At 33.2% G+C, this 25,126-nt stretch overlaps 1 protein-coding gene across 1 annotated transcript in view; it reads left to right on the top strand.

Moving 5' to 3' along the window:
• LOC129943030 (uncharacterized) overlaps window positions 1–19,286 on the top strand; it is a 225,153-nt gene extending 205,867 nt beyond the window's left edge. The window contains exons 26-27 of the mRNA XM_056052234.1: window positions 17,904–18,172; window positions 18,387–19,286. Of these exons, the coding sequence (XP_055908209.1) occupies window positions 17,904–18,172; window positions 18,387–18,731 (614 nt within the window). The 3' untranslated portion in view covers window positions 18,732–19,286. The remainder of the gene's footprint in view (window positions 1–17,903; window positions 18,173–18,386) is intronic.
• Window positions 19,287–25,126: the final 5,840 nt, after the last annotated feature.

The following is a 25,126-nucleotide window of genomic DNA, read 5'->3' as shown; positions in this document are numbered from 1 at the left end:
TAGGTACCCTAGCCCCAAAGCAAAAATCCCTAAAACATAATCCCCAAACATTATCTTCAAATCTGAAATCTCCGAAGCCAAAATCCCCAAAATCAAAATCTTTAAATCCAGAATTCCCAAAATTTTAAAAATTAATTTTTTTCAACTTTTGACCGCCTTTTTTTATATTTTTACCTTCTTGGATGTTTTCAAGCTCGTTTTTTTAAATTGATGTTTTCACCGCTTATTTTCTCAACATCTATCATTTCCGATTGTAGGACAAAATTTCCAATCCGTGTGTCCCAATGTCCATTTTTCAAAAAATGTAATGTCCCAATTTTTGTCATTCCCAAGGCAATGGTTTCCAATCATTATTCATCACAATGCCAAGTTTTTCCAATAATAATATTTTGAATTGATAGTACGGCGGACTGCAACCACCCTGCAACACTCTGCTTGGAATCGTTATAGGATTTGGGATGGGTGCAAGTTTTGGAATATGTAAAGTAATTTTTGCCTAAAATCAAAGAAGTACTCACCAAAAAAAATCAAGGATGACAATACTGAACAAAGGACAGGGAAAAAATGTCAAAACCAACCATTTTTGCGTGTGTTGTATGTGAAAAAGTGAACTTTTAAAATAGAATTAAATGTTTCCTCGCTCTAAAATTGCTATAATTATTATTTATTTGCACATACATATCCATCAATTAAAAAAAAACGCGTGTCGAAATTCATGCTGCTCTAATGGAAAATTGAGCTAAAAATTGTATTGGGACACCAATTTTTGGGATGTTTTCTTTTTGACGCATCCAGAAAATTGGCTCTGAAAAGTCGTATTCTTCTGAACTTTTGCTTAGCTGCGAAAAGTACACTCAAATGATGAAATCAAAAACATGCTTTGACGGAGTTTGAAAAAAATTAGATTTTGGGGATTTCGTTTGTGGATTATCAGCATGGGCATTTATCAGGGATTTTATTTTTGAAGATTTTGTGGATTTTTTTAAAGGTGAGGATTTCGTTTTTGGAGATTTTAAACTTAGGCATTATGTCAGTATCCCATTATACTGGATTATTGGATGAATGATAGCTTTGTAAATAAAAGGGAGATCAGAAAAACCCTAAACATGTAGCACCTTTTTCATTGACTTCAAATATGTGCTCATTTCACAAAACATGATTTGTGATGCACATACCTAGAAGCTAGTGGATAATGGCATGGGGGGAAGGTAACGCTTTTGAAATAGTAGAAACCATTACGTTTTTTAAGCGTTTAATTTTACGTAGTTTTTCGTTTTCTATTGGACGATGATCAGAATTATATAGGCTTATTAAACGCTGTCGTTGCGTTAATAGTCAACATCCGAAGAATAAGGATGAGAACTTAAAAACGAATATGAAAAACTGAGGATACTGTCATCAGCGAAAGAATTTAGTGGGTTAGATCTTTCCGACTACAGACCACCTATAAAATAAGAAAGAGTGTCGGAGACAAACCAGAGCCCTGAGACACAGGAGCAGCGTCTATTTTGTGGACACCAGTTTTGAAACCGTCCAAAATTCTTAAATTAATCGATCCGATCTAGTAACTTTTAGCCCAAAAAAGAATAGATTCTCCAATATCAAATTCAAGTGTTTTCGATAAGAAATCTTTATACTAAAAACTATTAATTGCCTTCGTTATGTTAATATAAATATTTTGAATTTATCGCTCTTGTTGTAAAACTAACTCGTTACAACAACAAAATAATAAATTAAGCCTGAGATGGGACCTAGATTGATAACTTACCATTGCTATACTAAAAAAAAGAAGCTAAGATGCGACCCACACTGATAACTTCCCATCCCGTCTGTCGATTTGTCTTGCTTAAAATTTGGAAGAGTTTTCGTGTTGGGTTAAAGAAGTTGTTAGTTGAATTATTCTAAAAGATTTTTAAATCACCAACAATATTTTTCATATCGAGAACTAGTTCAGTTTGAAAATAAAGTTTTGTTAAATAGATTTTTAGTCAAAAACAAAAGTTTACCAAATTTACTCGTAGTAGCATTTCTTAAAAGTTTTACAAATTAGATAAATGAAATTAATTTTAGATTTTAAAGAATTGCGTAATATTTCTTGAAGATTTTGTTTTATAAAAACGGATTATGGATTTAAAAAAAAAACTAGTTAATATCGAAAACAATATTTTCTATGAAATAAACCAAGTTTGAAGACAATATTTTTAATTTATAAAAAGCTATTTAAGTCGAAAGTTAATTTTTACAAAGTTTTAGTATTTTTTGTTAGGTTTTTATTTTTTGTAAAAAAATTACAATTCGTTTTTTTCTCAAAATTTTAATGAATGTTAGCAACAATATTTTTTGAAAGATAAAAGTAGTTTAAAGCCAATATCTCAAAGTTTTGAAAAGATATTTGAGTCGAAAACCAATGTTTACCAACTTTTGTTAAATTTTCTTTTAGGGTTTTATTTTTTTTTTTTTAAATTGTCAATTCGATTTTTCTCAAAATTTTACTGAATATTGAAAACAATATTTCATATTAGTTGGAAGCCATAATCTTAAATTTTTGAAAAGATATACATATGAGTCGAAATCAATTTTTACCAACTTTTGTTAAATTTTCTGTTAAGTCTTTTATTTATTGTAAAAAAAATTGTCGTTCGATTTTTCTCAAAATTTTACAGAATGCGCAAAATAGTATTTTTTTTTAAAAGAAAAATTTAGTTTAAAGCCAATATCTCAAAGTTTTGAAAGATATTTGAGTCGAAAATCAATGTTTACAAACTTTTATTAATTTTTTTGTTTAGGTTTTTATTTTTTGTAAAAAAATTGTCAATTCGATTTTTCTTAAATTTTTTCGAATGTTACAAAGTATATTTTTGATAAGTTAAAATTAGTTGGAAGCCATAATCTAAAATTTTTGAAAAGATATTTGAGGCGAAAATAAATTTTTGCCAACTTCTGTTGAATTTTCTTTTAAGTTTTTTATTTTTTCAAAAAAAATTGTCAATTCGAAAAGATAAAATTAGTTTTAAGCCAAAATCTCAAAGTTTTGAAAAGATATTTGAGTCAAAATTTAATTTTTACCATCTTTGAGTAATGTTTTTTTAGGTTTTTATTTTTTATAAAAAAATTGTCACTTAGATTTTTCTCAAAATTTCACCAAATGTTTAAAACATTATTTTTCGTTGCACAAAAATTGTTTTGGAGATAAAATCGTTTTGTATTCGTAAAATTTTCGAGGTGACACATTTTTTTTTTCAGTTTTTTTTAATTTATAAAAAACTGTTAATTGTATTGTTTTCAAAAAATATACTTGTTTGGTACCAATATATAATATAAAATTCAATTCAAGTCTCCAGCGGTTTTGGTTCATGAGATATTAAGGGTTAACCCAAAATGTTTACCTATTTTTTAAGCTGATATGGCTTTTTTGATATCTCTTCTGGTACTTGAGCTATGGAGGACGAAAAAAACGTCGAGAACGTACGTACACACGTACGCACAGACATCTTTCTAAAAATGTTTTATTTCGACTCTAGGGACTTTGCAACGTCGAGAAATGTCAAAATTTTCAATTTGACTAATCTGACCCATTACAATAACTTCCTATGGGAACTTAAATATATTCACTGTTTTGAAAACGAGGAAGTAAATAATAATTTACAAGACATAATGGACTTTAGCTATTTTTGCAATGTTAAAAAATTTTGCAATTAACATGAATTACGATTTTTAGGGTAAACGCGTTGATTCATCTCAATTTCAAAAATGTTTGATTTTGTAAAGATCAATGAAATTTAACAGCGTAAATGGAAATAAACAATGATTCTTTAGCTCAAAGAATTAAGTTCCTTGCAGCAACATTAGCATTTCAAAAAATTACCTTTTTAATTTTTGAGTTGCGAAGTAAAAACTGAAAAAAGTGTTTGGTGATATAGACCTAGATGTCAAAACCAGCATCCTCTTTAATGATATTCTCTTTTAAATTGTTATAATAAAAAAGCACTCTGAAAGAAATTTTCTACAGGTGCTTCATATTCAGATCAAGGTATCAAAAAAATTTCATTAAAAGCGATATTTCTGCCTGTTCTAGAGAATAGAGGTCCTATGCATGCGAACGTATGCATCTAGACTCTAGAAACATTGAAACGTCAACAAATTTTAAAATTTGGATTTCGGTAAACTTTCAATACATTTAAAAAAAAAGTTCGCCAGGCATTGCAACCCTGAAAATTGAACAAATCTAACAAATTCAGTGAATGAATACAATGTTCCTTTATATATTTTTTTATAAACAATGACACAACCATGTGGTCTACTAGGACATATACGCCCCAAGCTAAACATTTTAGATTTTCAATTCTTTAAAACCTTGTATCAAGTTTTTTTTTTAAATGCCTTTTAACTGTATTACTTTATAAATTTAAGTAGGTACATTTAATAATTGCGACTGAATCCTAGCGGTTCAATTATATGTTACTTTTTCGAGCATACCCGTTTTTATTTCGTCAAAAGTGCGGTGAATGTTGGATTCTAAATGATCAATCGTTGCTTGTTTATAAACAAAGACCAAAGATTTTGCGTATTTTCACAAAAAGTATCCCAATTGCCTTTAAATACATAAACAAGGTGAGCACATCTCATCCAAATGGTTTGTATCGATATAACGAATACAAAATCACGAAGCTTTGGTTTCAAACTAAAAAAGTTGTTCCTCAAAAAACACTGAACAACTTCTCGAATGCAGCCTTAGAGTTTCAGATACGGCTAGCTATACCTTGTTCAGTTTCGCCGTCATTAGAGACAATACTGGAAATTCTCTAATTTGTATTTAATGTCTACCCTTTTGATTGATTGCATTATATTGAAGAAAAAAAACCCACTTCATTATAATGGAAGTTCTATACTTCTAAATAATCAAAATGTATATTGGAATGGTTATGAAGCTATCCCTGATTTTGAATTTGTGTTGTTATTATGAACCAATTCTTAACTGGGAAAGTAGTACTTATTACTCTTATTTTAGATCAACCGTCCTTTCAAACTTCCCCTATTGAAATTCCTCAAGGATGCCTAGTAGGTCCTCGACTTTTTATTTAAATCATTACAGATTTTTAAATGTGTAATTATTTTGCGTTTGAAATTTTTTACTGAACAGTTTGCACTTAACTAAATGATGAACTAAAAAAACATCCTTTTCGTTCAAATCTCTAAGTATCAGATACACAAGACATAGAGTGACACAACAAAAACGTTCTAAAACTTTTAACCCAATTTGACACCAACTGCCACATTCAGATCTGATTATAACACTCTTGTTCCACTTCTATCAATGATTTCCTATCTATTAATTAAAATAAGAATTGATTTGTTGTAAATCACTAAAGGCAACGCTATTTTCCGAACTATATATTCCATATATCAAAAAGTATAAGTCATCCCGATGACGAAGACGCTGACGACCACAATAACCCCCCGCGCCCAACCAATTTTATTTTCATTTCTATTTCTTATTCCGCATTTTTATTTTCAATTACTCGTGTGTCTCCTCCATTTCACTCATTTATGCGCCCTATTTAAAAGTTCCTTGGGTCGTTTATTGATTCCCCATCGCCTTTTACCTTGCCACAGTGCGGTGCGGTACGATGGTATATCGATGGTATATCTTTAATTAAAATCTTATCTATTTCATCACTCACAATTCACAAATCGATTGCCCCAAATAATATATAATACACATTTTTATTGTGCCAGTTTCAATCTCTCATATATCATTACACTTTACACCCTTCAGCCTTTAGCCCTCAGTCCTTAAGCTACTACCAACCCCCTACTATATAACTATACCACGCTAACTCACGTACCGTACACCAACTATACCACCGAGCCGAGATAGATAAATGGATAGATGAATGGATGGATATAAGAGTTCGCTCTCTAAACTCGATGTCGACAAATAACCTTGATTCGTTGTGTAACTCATCAGGCCAATCCAATTGGTCAATTGTTTATCCTTGTTTTCTCGTCGTTACAGCAAAAATAAAGCTTATCTTGGCTGTGCCTTGCTCATTGATATGCCACCCAAAACCCCACCCAACCCATTCTAGTTGTTGTTATTCTTATGCCATCAACTCGACTCGACATCAACATCCCTTAACATGGTCCTGTAGAGTTCTTCTTCCCGCTGGGGTGGTGGTGGCTCCGTTTGGATCCCAGAAACTATAGCAATGCCAACACTCGGAATGGAATATGGGTGAAGTGCTGTGCTGTGTTTAAAAGGTCCTTCAATTTCCTTCCAATAAAAATAAGTATGGAATTAGTATCCTCTCTTGCCTCTTGTCGCCTTCACCTCCTCTCCCGCCGCTGGAGCTGCTCTGGACGCCACCGACGTACTTCTTGGTAGTTGTCGCTCTCTATGGAATAGACAAGACGAAAAGTTGTGGTTAAACTTGGTCGTCTTTATCGGGTGCGGTTGATGGCGTTGGGACACGGTGCTGCATCCTCTTCACATACATATTCGTATAGCATTATGTATATGTACAGCCCCCACCCTAACCCCACACCTTTACCTACTATTATATGCTATATAAATGGAGGTCATTTTCTCATTTTTATAGAGTAAATTAATATTTCCTCATTTTGTTTTAATCACACTTTCTGGTCGTCATCATCGTTCGTATACTGTACCCGGTTACCACCCCTCCTTCGTAGTTAGAAAATAATAAAGAGTCTGGACGAAGTTTTCGAGAGATATAAGTTCAAGACACGTTTTTATGTCGGTTCTTTGGCCTCATACATAATAATAATAATATCTAGACCTACCTATATACTCTAATTCTGTACAGGCAAGGCTCTAGATGGCGCTGCTGGTGCTACTTTCCTGAATACTGCACATTCACTTTATCGTTTAGTGGACATTAGTTTGGTTCATTTGTTTTTCTTTTTCTCTTGTTTAACGTAAACGAGAGTTCTTTAATCAATTAAAAAACTTAATTTTGTTTATTGCAACACCTTTTGACCAATTACAAGATGTTAGGAGTATTAAATTTGAAATGAGAAACAATTATATAAAAGGCCATGAAGAGTATTGTTAAGCAAATGTGTCAATTTAACTCTTAAAATTGAAACCTACAAAAACAACACAACACTGATGAGAAATAATTTTTGACTCAAGTATTATGAAAACAAAGAAAGATATTGACTTAAAAGTTTTAGTGTTAATTGTATTCCAGCCTCTTTTTACCTGCGACATAAAGGAACTATATGGCAAGTTTTGCATTCGTAGAAAATGTCGAACTCGAGATTTTATTCAAACATGATATTACGATGGTAGCGAAGTCGATAAAAGTGGGTCCCGCGATTCGGTCCGTCTGTCTTTGCTTCTACAGCGTAAACCATTGGGTTGATTGAGTTCAAACTTGGAAGTTAAGGTTTTGAGCAGATTGGCGTTAGGCGTTTTTTTCTTTTTTTTAACATTTACAATTTAATTTTAGCCAGAAATCAAAAATTCGAATTTTCTCAAAAAAAAAAAAACTGATAGATTTAGTTATTAATTTTTCTCTAATTATTTTTTCTTAACTTGGTTACTTTAAGTAAAAAAATGTATTTTTGTATTGCTCGTAAAGGGTATCGCTCGTAGAACCATACTTTTTTATTATAACTCTAAGGAACTATTAAACCGATTTAAATATTTGATGATCAAAAGTGTATATATTTTTTTTTTTTTTTTTTGGAAAAATATTGAATTTTGTTTTCAAAATTCGATTCTTAAAAAAAGGGTTCACATTTTTTTAAGAAAGATAAATCTAAAAAATAAATTTACAATCACTTAACTACTGCATAACAAAAATATGTTTAAGAAAAAAGGAAAAATTAAACATATAACACTTTGAACCTAGCCTTAAAAATATATAATCAAAAGCTACGTCACTAAACCGGAGAAAGGTGTTTTGGGCAATGCGGTTGGAAACCTTTTAAGCATTGAACTTCACAAAAATTGAACGAACAGTTTTAAAGTTAAAATTTTCAAAAATACAGTTGATATTTTATAGAGACTTTCGAACTTGTAAAAAAAGATAAACTCGTGACCTTAATAAAATTCTACATTCCCATTGTTCTTTAAATTAAGTTAAATCCATCAGTTAATTAAGGACCTACGAATTTTGTGGTTAAGAGTGTTCGGTAAAGTTCATGCAACTTGATAACTTCAAAAAGGTAGTTATTGTAAGAGATCCGATTTGTCAAATTGAAAATTTTGTCATTTTTTGACGTTTCAAGGTCCATAGAGTCGAAATAAAAAAATTTCTGTGCGTGCGTGTGTACGTACGTTCGTACGTCCGTACGATAGTGACGTTTTTTCGTCGGACATAGGTCAAGAACCAGAAGGGATATCGACTTCAAATAAATTTTGATAATGCAGAAAGAAGAAAATTGCGTGGGTGGTTTTTTTAATATAACATTTTAAAAAAAAGGTAAACATTTTGGTTAACCCTAAACATCTCACGAACCAATGACACCAGAGATTTGAATTAAATTTTATATTATATTTTGTAACGTGATACCCAACAAGTAATTTGTTTTGGAAAAAAATAGAAATAACGTTTTTCTTATAAATACAAAAAATTTTCACCTAGAAAATTTTACGAATATAAAATGATTTCATCTCCAAAACAATTTTGTGCAACGAAATATCGGATACAATTTTGAGAAAAATCGAATTCACAGCATTTCTTAATAAAAATAAAAACCGAAAAAAAACATTACTCAAACTTTTTAAAAATTGAATTTCGACTCAAATATCTTTTCAAAAACTTAAGTTTGTGGCTTTAAACTTATTTTATCGTATAAAATATTGTTCCAAACATTAGGTATCATTTTTAGAAAAATCGAATTGACAGTTTTTTAAAATAAAAACTTAAAAAAAAATTTAACAAAAATTGGCAAAAAATGATTTTCGACACAAATACCCTTTCAAAAGGTTAAGAAATTGGCTTTAAACTACTTTTATCTTTTAAAAAATATTGTTGTCAACATTCAGTCAAATTTTGAGAAAAATCAAATTGACAATTTTATCTTGCAACATATTGTTTTCGATATTCAGTAGTTTTTTATAAAAATCCAACAGTCCGTTTTTTCATAAAAAAAATAAAATCTACAAAAAATAGTGTCTACGCAAATTTGGTAAAAATTGATGACCGGTTTTTGATATCTCTCAAATTAATTTCATTAAATTGGTTAAAATTTGTTTTCCACTAAAAATCTATATTAAACTAAACTGTGTCTTGATATGAAAAATGTTGTTGGTAACTGACAGTAGTAGAAGTACCCGTGGCATGATGGTTAGTGCGTTGGACTTACGCCCAAATGGTGTCAGGGAGTGGAAACACGAGACAGGCTCCACCAACGGTTGCCCCAAAGGCCCCTGTGCCTAAGGCACCAGAGGTGCAGCCTGACATTGTAGCCTTGTTGTTGAGCATTCAAGGTCAACTAACAGGACTGCAAAGTCAGATAAAGGAACAAGGCAAAAGGGTAGATCATCTCTACTCTTTGTTGCCTGGCCTGGCGCAATTTAGACCATAATGGGCGCGCTGCCGGAGACGCGCCTAAAAGTCCTAGCAGTGAATGTAAATTCACTGAGTAGGATTGAACGAAGAGCCAATATGTTCCAATTGCTGAAAGACTACAGCCCCGATGTGTTTATGGCTAGCGAAACTAAGCTAAACCACAAACACAAATTGACTCATAAAAATTACAATATCGTAAGAAGAGACCGGCCCGACTCCACTCAAGGGGGCGGTGTCGCTCTCTTTATACGAAAAGGCATTAAGTATAAAGTAATATACAACAATGAATTGCGAAAGCTCAAGACGCTAGAAGTTTGCGTTGTATGCATCTCTCTCTCTCTCAAGGGAAGCGGATGTATATGATTGCGGCTTATGCGGCTGGAGCTCCGCAGGTCACTTACTTTGCATCAGAACTCGAGATTGTTTTTAGGGAACTTTAACTGAGCTTGGAAGAAAACTACTTCATCTTGGCCGCTGACTTGAACTTTGGGGAAATCAACATAGTAATCCCAGAGGTAATCATCTTTTTAATTTGATGAATCTTTACAGCGTTGAATATGGCGTCGACCTGCTGGCTACTGAAAGGCCATCGTATCCAAGAAGCGGCTCCTTTCTGGACCTTTTGCTATACGACACCAGACTGACAGTTACAGACAAAGTGGGTAATCACCCGCGAAACTGCTTACAGACAGTCGAGTACAACAGTGATCACTGCGGACTGGCTGCTGTAATGCAGATTCCGAACGAACGCGTGGAGTTGGAGGAATGCGTTGCAACGCATTCTTACAATTACAGTAAGATGCGTTGGCCTCGTTTCACCAACGCCTTAGCGAGAGAACTTCGTTCGAGTGACATAGCCCCACCAAACAACAGAAACCTGACAAATACAGAAATTGACCAACACTTACAACAGATGGACGAAACAATAAAACGAACGATGGAACGGACAATCCCAAAGTACAAAGAACGGAACCAAATGGACGCTTACAGAAACGTGACAATTGACACACTACGTAGGCACAAGAGTGGCTTACTGACAAGACTCAAAAACTTGCACAGACGACTTACAGACCCACGCGACTTGGAGGTTAGGACACTGAAATCGTCAATAAAAAATGTCAATCTGTTGATTAAGGAGAACTACAGGCTATCAATTAACAAGTACTGGGACCGCAAGATCCGGTCAGTTAATTCGAGCGACCCTAGTATGTTCCCTAAAATCAACAAGATATTCAGAAAAAAGAACGACAATGACCTTCCGAGTCTGAAACTCCAAAGAACCGAAGAAAACAGAGACGTACTCATGACAGCGCAAATAGATCCAGAAGAAGCCATCTTTGACGATGACTTTTATATAATTGAAGATCCGAAGAAAAAAGTGGAGACGGTGGGAGCTGCTTTCCAGCAAGTGTACAAGGTGAATGTTAGCATTCGCCCCAACCACGACCTGAAAAACAGAGCTCTACTTAATCACTTTTACCTCCGTAATGATATCACACATTGGCGATCTGAGAACCGCGGTTTCATGCGGTTCAATGACGATTCCTTGGCAAATGCCATAATCGCCGAACAAACGGGACCAAGTCCCTTGTTAGTGACGAAGGTTGAGCTTCAGCTCATCCTTAATTCAATAAAAAACAAAAAGTCAGCAGGTGTCGATGGTATATCCAACGTTGTACTAAGACATTTACCGATGGAAGCAATTGACATTTACACCACACTCTTCAACAATGCACTGAATAATGCATATTATCCAGTGCATTGGAAGACTGCTGTGGTTCATCCTCTCCCGAAAAAGGGAAAGGACAACTCCAACCCATCAAATCTTCGGTCGATAAGTCTTCTTCCGAGCATCAGCAAAGTTTTCGAAAAGATCATTAATAGGGCTCTGACTAAGTGGGCTGCGGACAACAAAATAATTCCGGATAAACAGTTCGGGTTCAAGGCGGGTCATGACACAATTCATGCTGCGTCTAAACTCGTTTCTGATATCCAATGGAATAAAGCAAAACAACAATGCACAGGTGCTGTCCTGGTCGATTTGGAAAAAGCCTTTGACACCGTATGGTTAGAGTGTCTTTACCTAAAACTGAGCAGGCTTGGCATAAGCAAGCCATTGTTGTATATACTTTATGATATGCTTAACGGTAGAAAGTTTGTTGTCAAAAGTGGCAATGTAACTTCTACCACAACATTCTCAATTAAAAATGGTCTTCAACAGGGAGCGGTGAATTTGCCGATTCTCTTCAGCATTTACACCAGCGATCTGATAGTCTTACAAAGGCAATTACGTACGGCGACGATCTTATTGCGTACAGAACGGATCGAAAGGTTGATGTTATAAGAATATTTTTGCAGCGTGATTTCGACAAGATTCAGCGATATTGCGACGACTGGAAACTGAAAATAAATGTCCAGAAGTCAGAGACAATTCTGTTCCGGACTCCGTTGGCTAGGGCCACGGGGGATACGTGTAAGAATTGGCGCAAGATGGTCATCGTTGATCTTCACGGGCAGCCATTAGCGAGCAAAAGTGTAGTGAAGTACCTCGGTATCTGGTTAGATCAGTATGTATATTTCGACAGACATATAAATGCTGCTGTAACCAGATCCAGAGGAGCCTTCGCTCTGACGAAACGCCTGTTTTTTAGCAGTCGGCTTGACCCCAGAGTGAAGGTAATTTGCTACATGGCCCTCATACGGCCAATGATCGTGTATGGTTGTCTTGTGTGGTTCAACGTTGCCCCTTCCCAGATGGAGAAGTTTCGGGTGTTCGAGCGGCAGTGTTTACGACGCTGTACCGGCTTATATCGAACAGTCGAATCTTCTTATGTGCATTATTATTCCAACGAGGTCCTGTACAACTAGGCTCGAATCAACAGAATTGACAATTTCGTGATAAAACTCGTTCGAGGTCACATTGCAAGAGCTATGTCTTCGACCAACAATTTAATTTTCGGGGCGTTCTACCCGAACGACGAGTATTTTGAAAGTGCACGCTTGAGCGGCTTCATTCCACCAGAGACATTCCTCTTTCTAGACAAATGCGGTCTGATACAGGATAGATTGGCAGTTCCGTTAATCTACCACGTCAGACGACGAACCGTGGATAGGCGACTCCTGTACAATCGGGACGTCATGGCGGAGCGGAGCTCCTTCGGTTCAGTAGGGCTGGGTTCGAACGGGACCGAACTGATAGGGTGAAGCAGGAGAACCAGTTTTGGTGGCTTCAATCGGCACTTGATAGTGGGTAGTCGTAATGGGGTTTTAAGCCTTGGCCGGCTTACATACTTGTTTTATAGTTTTAGGGTTTAGTTTTAAGTAGAATAGGCATGGTGGCACACAAAAAAAAAATAAAAAAAAAATAAAAATTTAAAAAGAACAAAAAAAAAACAAAAAAAAAAAAAAATTAAAACAAAAATGTAAAAAAAAAAATATATATAAAAACAAAAAACTTTAGATTTGCTGCTGTGGTTGTTCTAGTTTTAAGTAGTTTGTAGGTAGAATAGGTAGTTTAAGTTAGCTTTAAGTTTTAAATTAAGGACCTTATTTTAAGTAGTTTTTAAGTAAAAATAAAAAAGGACCTTGATTTTAGTTTTTTTTATAATTTTCTAATAAATACAAAATAAATAAAATTTAAATTGAAGTAAATAGATCTTAGGGCCGAAAGGCATTAGTAGTTAGTGTCATAGTTTAACTTAGAGTGTCCGTATGGGACCATTAAGTTAGTTTTAAGTTATGGATAATTAGGCTAGTTTTATGAATTTTTGTCTAGCTTTAAGATAGGTTTAAGATTGAATAAATAAAAATGGATTATAAAAAAAAAAAAAAAAAAGTGCGTTGGACTGTCATGCAAGGGGTCTTGGGTTCAATCCCTGCCTGTGCCACCTTAATTTAAAAATAAAAATTATTGTATAGTATTATGAATTGACAAATCCTTCAAGAGTAATTCTTGTCATGAAAAAGTGCTTTCTCAAACTAGCCGTTGGGATCCATCCTAAAATTGTAGGTCCCTTCCATTCCTGACAACAGTACTCGCACACAGGAATGGTTAAGAGTTGTAAGTCACTAGGCCCTGGTTCACAACAGTCTGTTGCGCCACCCCATTTGATTTGATTTGAACTGACAACTTTTTGAAATCGGCAGACAGATTGGGAATTTATCAGTGTGGGTCGCATCCCAGCCTCTTTTTTCTTTTTTTTTTTGTTTAACGTAAATGAGAGTTCTTTAATCAATTAAAAACTAAATTTTGTTTATTGCAACACCTTCCGATGGTTTTTTACCTCGTCGTCGGTCGGTTTTCAAAAATATTCAATTTTCAAAAATTGAAATAAAAATTAGAATTTTAAATTACCCTTTGTCTTATTCTGTTTACCCTTAATTTTAAACATTTTCTTACCATAAGAAGTTATTGTTATGGTTCTAATTCATCTAATAGAAAATTTATAAATTGTTTGAAGTTTCCAAGTCCCTAGAATCTACATAAATTAAAGATCCTTAGAGAGATGTCTGTTGTGTGCGTTTGCATGTACGTTTGTCTCAAGAACCAGTGGAGATATCGATTTCAAATAAATTTTATTTTACAGTTATTAAAATCAAAATATGCAGGAAGAACTTTCAACAAAATGACTGGGTGTTTTTTTTTTTTTTTTTTTTTGTAAAATTTAACCAATACCGCGAGCTACTTCAATTAAATGTTGGATATAGTAAAATTTATTGTGACGTGATATTTCACGAACTCTCACTTTTTAGACATGTTTGGATGCTCATTTAAAAAAAGCCGTTTAGCAAAAAGAATTTTATAATTTTGGACTTTCTTAGAAAATTGCTAAATAGGTATTTATTAAATTCCAAATGTCAGGTTTCTTATACAAAATAATAACCTATAACACAAAAACTGCTCAAAATTGGTAAAAACTGATGTTCGATTCGAATATTTTAAAAATAGATGAAAGTTTTCACTTTACAGTTATTGTATTGTATGCAAAATGTTGTTTTTAACATAAGATAATGTTCTTAGAAAAATACACTGTATTTTTTTAGAAAATGCTGCTAACTTTAAAAAAAAAATCCAATTGACAATTGTTTTTACAAATCATTAAAACCTATTAAAAAACAACAACAAACTGATAACAAATGGTTTTCAACTTAAGTATTTTGAAAACAAAAGAAGATATTAACTTACATTTTTTTTATCTCACAGTCTTAGAAAAATCGATAGAAGGGAACGGATTTAAAATTTTCAGCGTTAGTCGTATTCTAACCTCTTTTTACTTGCGACACGTACGAAGTATAAGTTACAATTTCGAACTCGGGTTTTAATCAAACATGACATTACGATGGTAGAGAAATCCAAAAAAGTGGTTCCCCTGATTATGTCCGTCTGTATGTCTGCCCTTGACAATTGATTTCAAATTTGGAAATAAAGGTTTCAATAAGATTCGCGCTAGGAGTTTTTTGGTTTCTTTTATGACTAAATATAAAATAGATACAGTCCACATACAAATTGTTTTGGTCAAAAATAGTAAATTCGAATTTACTTTTAAACGAACAGATTGATTTTTATTACATTTATTCTTTAATTATTTTTCTAAACTCGGATTCTTTCAAAAAAAACAAAATAGTTTGTATTGCTCCAGAAAGGTACCCCCAAAGAACCGTTATGTTGTTTTTAAGTTTTTTTTCAAGAATTAACAACAAATTTCAATAATTTTTCTGCACCAGCTCTCATTGTTTGTCTTTTGCTTTTAAAAATAAATTTCAAACGGAAATTCAAATGTATAACGCTCTAAATAAGAATACAGAATTAAGTAAAAAAAAAAGCTCTAAAAACAAAGTCAATATATACATTTATTCTTTTTGATGCCATTAAGCATTTAAATTTTTGAATACAAATTTATTTTAAAGGTACATTTTAAAGTTTTTAAATATAAGTAACATTTGCAAACAGATCTCTATGTTTAAGAGCAAGCTCGAGCGATACACTTTATTCACTTTGTTTTTACTAAACTTATCCATATAATATTTCGAACCAATCGAGTCAATAAAATAATTAAAATTTGGCTCTTACGGCAGTGCGATAGGAAAACTATTGTGTATCACATTTCAAACAAATTGAATGTTCAGTTTAAAGTTCAAATTTTTCGCATCTGTTTGTCAACATCTTCAAATTCATTGAAAACCTTTAGTAAATCAAGGACTTATGTATGTATTTTGGGTTAAGAGTGTTAAATAAAGTTTTCTTACTTTTAATAAATTGAGTTGATGGTTCACTCCTTTTTCTAATCCGCTTGATTTCAATATTGGCTTCCTATGCGCTTCAAGAGTTGTATGTTTGTAGAGCAATAGCTTGAAATAGCCCAAAATAATGAATGGAAAGTTAGGCCTTCTTGTTGCAACCAAATGTCGTCGATATTTAAGTGATCTACTTTTGGAACAAACAAAATATGTCAGCATGACTCGTTACAGCTCGCCATAAATCGTTACTGTAGCTTCTTCTACATTTCAAAAGAAAAAAAGAGGCTGGGATGCGACCTACACTGATAACTTCCCATCCCATCTTACGATTTGTCTTGCTTAAAAATTTGTAGGTTTTCGTGTTGGGTTAAAAAATATCGTCAATTGAATTATTCTAAAAAAAAATTAAAAATGTTTGTATATGTTGAAATAGTCTGATTTCAAAATCAATTTTGCTGAACGAGATTTTTATTTGAAAACCAATTTTTACCAATTTTGGGTACTATTTTTTATAGATTTTATTTCTTATGAAAAAACGACTGTTGCTTTGAAAAAAAGTAGTTCTTTCGATTTCAATATCGAAAAAAATATTTTCTATAAGATAAAAAAAGTTTGAAGACAATATTTTTAATTTTTGAAAAGCTATTTGAGTCAAAAGTAAATTTTTACCAAGTTTTACCATCGTTTTTTTTAGGTTTTTATTTTTTGTAAAAAAAAAACTGTAAATTCGATTTTTCTCAAAAATTTACTGAATGTTGACAACAATATTTAAAAAAAAAATAAAAGTAGTTTGAAGCCAATATCTCAAAGTTTTGAAAATATATTTTTGTCAAAAATTAATTTTTGCCAACTTTTGCTAAATTTTCTTTTAAGTTTTTATTTTTTTGTAAAAATGCTGTAAATTCTATTTTTCTCAAAATTTAAACGAATGTTGCAAACAATATTTTTGAACCCATAACCTTAAGTTTATCATCATATCATTTCTAATTCGTAAAATTTTCGAGGTGATAAATATTTTTTCAGTTATTTTGATTTATAAAAAAAAACTTCGATTCGATTTTGTTCCAAAATATATTTGTTTGGTATCACGTTACAATACATAATATGAAATTTAATTCAAGTATCTAGCGTTATTGGTTCGTGATATATTTAGGGTTAACCAAAATTTGCACCTTTTTCTTAAAATGCTATGGTAAAAAAAAACGACCGACTCTAGAAACCTTGAAACGTCGAGAAATGCCAATATTTTCAATTCTACAAATCGGATCGGTTACAATAACTTCTTATATTAAGAATTCGTATATTTAATCGAAAGCCAACTTTTGATTGAAATCCTCAAATTTGGTACTTTTTTCCTACTCAAAATAACATTCTTAAAAAGGTCTCTTTTTAATTTGTCCTATTTTTAAAACGTATAAGATTTCCAATGTAACATAAATTTTGCATCTTCATATTGTTTAAACCTTTGTTAGTCTAAACCATGGTCATCACCAAGAGACAGAACCTTCCTTTTGAACACATGTTACCAAAAGCATGACTCAATTTAACCCACTCTCCAAAAGCTGTTCCTTGCATTATTTCAATATAGAAAAGTCGTCCTACATTTTTTTGGACATCAAATGAATAGAGTGACCTGCCTTAAAATTGAAATTCTCTTTTTACATATTAATTCGCCCACTCTGAAAAGCTCTCCTCGTGTAGGTAGCTGTATTTTCAGAACACCTAACTGCCATCATTCGAACACAAACTATCGACCAGAAATTCGCCCTTGTATAGTCAAGTCACCTCCTCCTCTTCCTCCTTCCAACCTACTCCTCTGACAGACAACGTATTCTGGGCAGAAACATTACTCCTCCATAACACAAAAAACGACGACACTCAATCCCTGATACAGCTACATCTAGACATCTACATCTATCCAGCTACAGCTACTCCAAGTCTGAAGCACACCCTTGTAATACGACAAAATCCCCATGTACAACATCCTTGTTTCAAAAAATATAAAAATAAAAGAAAACATCATAGAAAGGACACGATTTTACAAGGATTATCCATGATGCTCCCATTTTAAGTGCCATTTTATTGTATTACAATTTTTCTTTGTATTTGTTTTACTTGTAGGCTCCTCGAAGCAATTGGAAAACACCGAGCTGTCCAATGGCATTGTTCAGGATGACCCGGAGATAATCGCCCAGCAAACTGACAAAGTCGACATACTCTTGCATTGCATTAAGTCATCGACAAGGAGCGCCGCCTGGATCTATGGCCAAGTCCTGTGTCAAATTATCCGAGATTTGGTGCCGCCAAATGAGATCCTCACCAAGGTCATCAAGGAGTTTTTGGCCATAAATCAACCGCATTGCGATGTTATTGCCAGCATAGTGCATCAGGTAAGAGTCATCAGAGTGGTATAAAAATTGAAGTCAAGACAAAGACGCCAAACGACGAACGACCACGACGCGACGAAAATGACAAAAGACAACGACGAGAACGACAAACGACGAAAAACTGGGCTATTTTGCCAACCGAATTCCAATTACCGCTATTTGCATATATTTCTGTCAAAAACTGTATATTTTTTCTCTATCTCTCCCAACCACACAGGTCTTTCGTTCTGCCATTGATTCGTCGTTCCTGCAAATGCTGCAAGATTGGCTGATATGTTCGTTGCCAACTTTCCTGGCGCTGCCGCAACAGAAAGGTGTCTGGGCGCTAACCGTCATCTTCTTATCGGCTTCCATAAATTTGCATTTGATTAAACTATTCCCAGTTGTTTTGGTTGAATTCGGGGAATTGGGTCAACAGGAGATTGTCCTGTTCCAAACATCCGCCCAAGACTTCCACTCAAAATTGAGCGCCGACCAGAAGACACGTTTTCGAGATGCATTCAAGCGTTTCCAGCAAAATGAGATTTTCGCAAAGATGCTGAACAGTTTGTCTTCTTTGTAGCAGAGCAGTAGATAAGGGATGGGGTATGACGAGATGAGATATAAAGACGATATGATGACGCCGCTGACTCCTTCCCACTGACGAAGGATGCTTGTTGGACGTGGAGCTCAGCAAACATAGCACAGAAGGACCAAAAGGAAGAAGGATGCGACCGGAATCGGGAATTTATTTAGTTAGCAAAAAAACAAAAAATTAATGTTTTTCTTTTCATTTTCGATTTATTTATTTTTGTTTTTTTCCTCTTTTCTTTTTATTTTTCTATTTTGCTCTCATTTTGTTAGTTAAATTCAAGGAAATAAAATAGAAGGACGATAAAACCTTGTTCTCTATAAAAAAGCATATTTATTCGATGCGTTTTCATGTGTTAGAATGTAATAAAGAGACAATTTTGAAATATATAAAAATGTCTACTTTTAAACCTTATTTGTGGAATGTTATGCAGATAAATTTTAATTATATATTCATATGAAACATAACAATAATTCTAATGTACCTATACCAACCTATATATTAAAAATAAAATACTTTATTCTAATAAAAAAACACGTATGTATTCAAAAAGGTTATAATGTTTTTATTTAATCAAAGGGAAGAGATTTGCAGCTATCAGCAGTTTAATGAAAATTAATCGGCTCCAACAGGCATTCCACATTCGTGTAGAACGGCTAAAGAACGAATCTCTGTATTTGACAGTGCGATCGAACTTGGGCTCGAAACCCAAACATGTTGCGGCATTTTTTGGCGACATCGCGTATGTGATCGTTCCACAATAGGTGGTTGGTGATACACATACCGAGAGTATCGAGATGTTGAGGCTTATCGATGCAAGTGCCATCTATGGATAATTGCAAGGGGCTTAAATCTCGCTTAAGCGATACAAGACAGCATTGGGTTTTCCAAATATTAATTCCATTCCGTTTTTTAGTCTCCATTGTACATGTTTAATGAGCTTATCATATTTTGTCGTTGTAGTTCCACATCCGAAGAAAAGGAAAGTGAGTCTGTAAACGAATATGAAAAGCTAAGAGAACTATCGTCAGCAAAACAATGTATTGGATTAGAAGTTGCAGACAGGAGATCATTAATTAAAATGAGAACGAGTGTTGGAGATAAAACAGAACTCTGGGACACACCAGCATTTATTTTGTGGTTTTCAGACTTGAATCCATCCAATACAACTTGTATTGAACGATTCGAAAGGTAATTACTAATCCAATGAAGGAGTGATTCATGCAAACCGAAAGAACGCATTTTCGATAAGAGAGCCTGATACCTAACCCTATCAAATGCTTTTGAAATATCTAGTGCAATAATCTTACTTTCTCCAAAACGATGTAAAGATTTGTTCCGCTGTTCGGTGAGATGAACCATGAGATCAATAGTGGACCTATTGCTACGAAAGCCGTATTGCCGGTTATTAAGAAGCTTCCGTTCCCCAAGATATTTCTTAAGCTGATAATTAAGCAGCGTTTCCATGACCTTGAAAAGAAGGAACGTAAGTGCAATCGGTCGATGATTAAAGGGGCCTTTTTTCTGAATAAGCTGGACAAATGCAGTTTTCCATCCGCTCGGAACGGTCATGAAGTCAAAAAATATACATTTAATCCTAATGGGCCCAAGTAGGCAGTGTTCATAGCTACCATTAACATTTAACCGACGTAATATAAGTAAAAACTTGTCAAGTAAGAAGCTTACGCCACATTTTGAACAACAACATTTCATATACAATTCTTTATGTTCACTAATAAACAAAAGCGTACTGCATTTTTGTTTAACAAATACGCAATACTTATAATTTCTCATTGGTTAAGGCTAGCTTCACACTACACGGTTTTGACCTTACGGCAAAAAACCGGACGGCATAAACCGTATCAATGGCTAATTTCACATTATACGGTTTGAACGGTAAAACACGATATATGCATTGTTCCTGTACTTAGTATACTTTTTCACAGGTTAAGTTTTCTAAAACACTAAAGTCGCGCGTTGTTATAATGAACGACAAACTAATTATTGCACTCTACGTATACGCCACTAAGCTTATCACGCCGCCGCGCCGTGCCGTCCGGCTGCCATATAGTGTAGTGGCAGTAGACGTTTGCTACACAGCGAGGCTACGGTATTTAGCTGTGACCGTATAATATGAAAGCGTATATGCTCTTCTTCGCGCCTCTAACAAAATGTCGCCGTCCGGTTTTTTGCCGTACGGCCAAAACTATGTAGTGTAAAACATCTTCTTAAGAAATATGTCTTAGGACTGTAACATTTAAAAATATTGTATTCTGTGTTTTGACAGTCGTTCCATTGTCGTTTTCGAAGTAATAAAATCCAATCACTCTCCGAACCAAAGAACCAACCAAACAGTGACTTTATTGTGGATGTAATGGTATTTCTTCAATTACTCGAGGATTGTCAGAACAACAAATACGACAATTTTGTTTATCAACATAAGTACCCAAGAGTGAGAAATGTGCTTGGCCGCTAAAGAAAATTTTGTTCAAAAAAACGCCGTCCACCGTATGTTGTTCAAGCACCCATTTGACTTATCTACGAGCGACGTTGTGAAGGGTCAGCTGGCTTAAGTTGTTCTGTGAGCTGTACGTAAAATAGATGCAGGTATAGACCCAAAGGAAAAATGAGCTATAATGTGCCGAAAGACAGTCCTATATGATACTTTGTTAGAATTTGTATTCATAATGCTTAGAACAAATTTCCAGCTTATTATCTCTCATTCCAAAGGCTTCTCAAGTTTTTTAATTTTTTTAATTGGACTAATGACACTCGGAGTAGTTAATCTTACTTGCTTTCTGTTTTAATCAAACATCATTTTAAGACGACCTGAAAAATATTTTAATATTTAATTTAAAAATTAACATCCAAAACAACAACCTCGAATTCTTTTCTATCTATGTTTAATTTATAATTTTGACTGAAAGATTCTTACCTGGCTACAAAAGACAACATTAAAAATATTGTTTTTCAAAATTGCATTCTATATCATGTAACTTACTTTTTAATTAGATACAAAAACATAAAACTATGGTTTTCTAAGAACTCGTATTAAAACTAATTATAAACAATTTAAGTTGTTAAATTTGATATGTTTGTGAAAGGAATGGTTTGAAATAAATATGTTCATTTTGAATTGTAAATTATTGATTATTAAGTTTAGATTGCATTTAAAAATTTTAATAGCAAATCCTAATAAAACTATAACTGGTGATCGAAATACTTCGAATTAGAGGAGGTTTTAAATTAAACATCAAAGGTTTCTAAATGTGTTGACAACCGCAGTATTTCATCTGAAAATTCTTAATGATATTTACCTGAAAGTATGCAATATAATATTGTGATAAGGAAAAAGATTAAAATTCCTATCCTATCTAACTCAATAACTATAAATAAAACATTTTGAAGTTAATAATGAACTTTTGCACAACCACACGAATCATAATTTTTGCAAACTTCACAATTTTGTTTCTGGTTTTGGATTGTTATTTAAAATTACAACTTTAAACAATTGTTGTGAAAATTGTCGTGTTTTTATTCTTAACTGATGATTTCTGTAGTATTTGTTGATTGAATAATTGAAATAATATAGATTTCTGCAAAAAACGATTTACAGTCGCACATGTAATTTACTTTCGGAAGTTTTTCAACATAATTTTGTAGACCTTTCGTAAAACTGTATACATACTTTTCCTAGGAAAACATCATTTACAAAAATATATTATTTCTTTGTTTCAATTTCATGAAAATAATAATTATTTGGACCTTCTATTTGATATAATGTTTTATACAGAAAAATGACAGACAATTTCGGAAGAAGGTTTTCCAATTAGTAAAGGGAATTGATTTTCAAAGGTATTCCACTTTACACGAAAATTTTATTTGAAACAAAACCAACCAACTTCTCATATCGCTTTTCCATCAGTTTTCGTTGGCGTTAGGTAAAAAGGTTTTAAGCATAAAAAGTTTAAATTTAAGTTCTTGATTTGGCTTAACCGTCTTTTTTTGTTTCTTTTGTTTAGTACAACCAATTTGTGTGTCGGAAAACTGCTAACTATCGTATTAATTTAGTCTTTAGACCAGCGGTTTCCAATCTTTTTTAGTCGCGAAGCACTTTTTGCGATAGAAATTTCACGGTAGCACTTTGATGCGCATATGCCATTTTTCATAGTTACATGTAGCAAAGTTTTTTTTTGAAATTTCGTTTATTTTATTGAATTCCGGAAAAAGTTCCTACAACGAAAAACGCAAGAACAATGTCAACTTAACTTAATAAGGAATTACAAAATTATACTATATGCATTATAATTTGTCGTCAATGAGGAAGGTTCTAACTTCAGCTCTCATTTAGAAAACCGCGTCAGTGTTTTTCCGCCACCTTACTTCCAGGTGAAGATGTAAGGACTTATGTAGACTAACCATGTCATCACACAATACTTTAAAAATGGTTGTATCCTTTGGCAGTGATTTGATAAAGTATGATTATTTTCACGCTTTCGTCCAACACCTCTTTAAGGGAGACGCAATGGCTACTGATGAATCTTTTAACAATTTGCTTTATTCTTGCAACGACGGCACCGGACGTTTTTTTTGGCACCATACGTGCAGTTAACCCATGGTATGTCATATACAATTTTTCAATCAAATTAAAAATTTCAACACCAGTTGAGGTAGTTGGCAGCGGCTTGCAGAAAAGCAGATCTTCTTGAAAGGTCTCTAGTGATTGGTAGCAACGTCCGTGCACTCATCCATTTGCAGCGCAAATTTTGTGACTTTTATTTGTAAAAGTAAAGTACCTTACAAATTCTCCGCTAGGTCTTCAATTCGTCTTGATATTGTGTTATTTGACGAAGGAACGGTTTCAACTAATTTGTTGGGCCTTATCATCCAACAAACATTCAACAATGTCAAAAAATGATTTGAAATTTGTTTTAAGTTACCTATGCTGCTTTTTTTTTTTAATATGAATTGAAATTTTTATATTTTTTCAAAAATTTCCTCGGAACACTTAGATATTCTTCGAGGAGCACCAAGTGCTCCCCGGAGCACACTTTGGGAAACCCGGCTTTAGACAATAAGATCGACAAATTCATATGTGTATAAACGTCTAAATTTCATTAAGTCAATGTGACTAGTTTCCGACCTATGTCTTTGGCCTTCTTAAAATGACACTACATCTTATTTTGCGTAATTCCTTATGGTCATAATGTTTTTGAAGAACAGTTAACACAAGAATTCAAAAGGATAATAAATAGTAGAGCCGTATCTTAACTTTAAAATAAAATAAATACCAATTGTGTGTCTTGAAAAAAATGTTTTTTTTCTTTATTGCCAAAATTAAACCTTTTATTGAATAACTCAATATTAAAACATTAAGTTCATACGATCCTTAAATATTTATATGACAACTTTTTGGAAATGCGAAAATAACAAACATTTTGAAATATTTTACTTGTCCTATTTACGATAACACCCACGAGACCGATACGAGACAGAAAAATTTGATGAGATTAGCAAAACTAACGTAGAGAAATTCACTGTGGAAAACAAATTTGAATCCCAGGTACTCGTAGGTACTGACGTTAAAACTATTACAAACCTTTTTGCCTCATTATTCTGCCAATCATATAGTAATCATCTTGAAGAACCTGTCTTAAGTTTATTTGATTACTTGAAATGTACTTCATGCACCTTCCTTACCCACATCAAAATAAGTGATGATATTGTTGACAAAAGTTAAGTCTACTTAAAGATTATTTCTCTTCTAGTCCGGATGGTTTGCTTGAAATATTATTAAAAAAGTGTGCCATCTTCCTATAAATATTAACCTCCTTCAGCACTGTTTCATTTATCAAGCTTTTTTTCCAAAGCTTTGGCAACATTCCTTTATTTTTCCTGTTAATAAAAAAGGACCAACAAAATGATGTTATGAACTACCGGCCCATAGCCACGGTTTCTCCAATTGCCATGCCTTTTAAAAACGTTATCTCTATTTTCATTGTAGACCTAATTTTTCTTCACATAAGTTCTTAATAGGCATATCTATTACAAACAATTTTAATGAATTTGTGTCAAAAACTGTAAGCGAAATAGAGAAAGTAAATGAAGTGCACATAATAACTACAGACCTTAGTAAAGTCTTTAATAAAATTTGCTACCTAATTATTTATCTTAAAGCTATAAAGCCCTTAATTTCCCATCAATCTTTATTTCATGAATCAGATCATACGTTGAGAACCGCCAATATAGAGTTGTTTTCAGGTTCTCAAGCTACGGTCCCATTTAAGCAAACTCAGGATATCCTCAAGGGAGCCACCTTGGTCCTTCGTTATTTCACTAAACTATTAATGTAATTCATATATTCAACTGTGTCTAGTATAGCTGAT

The sequence above is a fragment of the Eupeodes corollae genome, chromosome 1 (genome assembly GCF_945859685.1).
Source record: "Eupeodes corollae chromosome 1, idEupCoro1.1, whole genome shotgun sequence".
NCBI classification, from domain to species: domain Eukaryota; kingdom Metazoa; phylum Arthropoda; class Insecta; order Diptera; family Syrphidae; genus Eupeodes; species Eupeodes corollae.
This window is presented reverse-complemented; position numbering and strand designations above follow the sequence as displayed.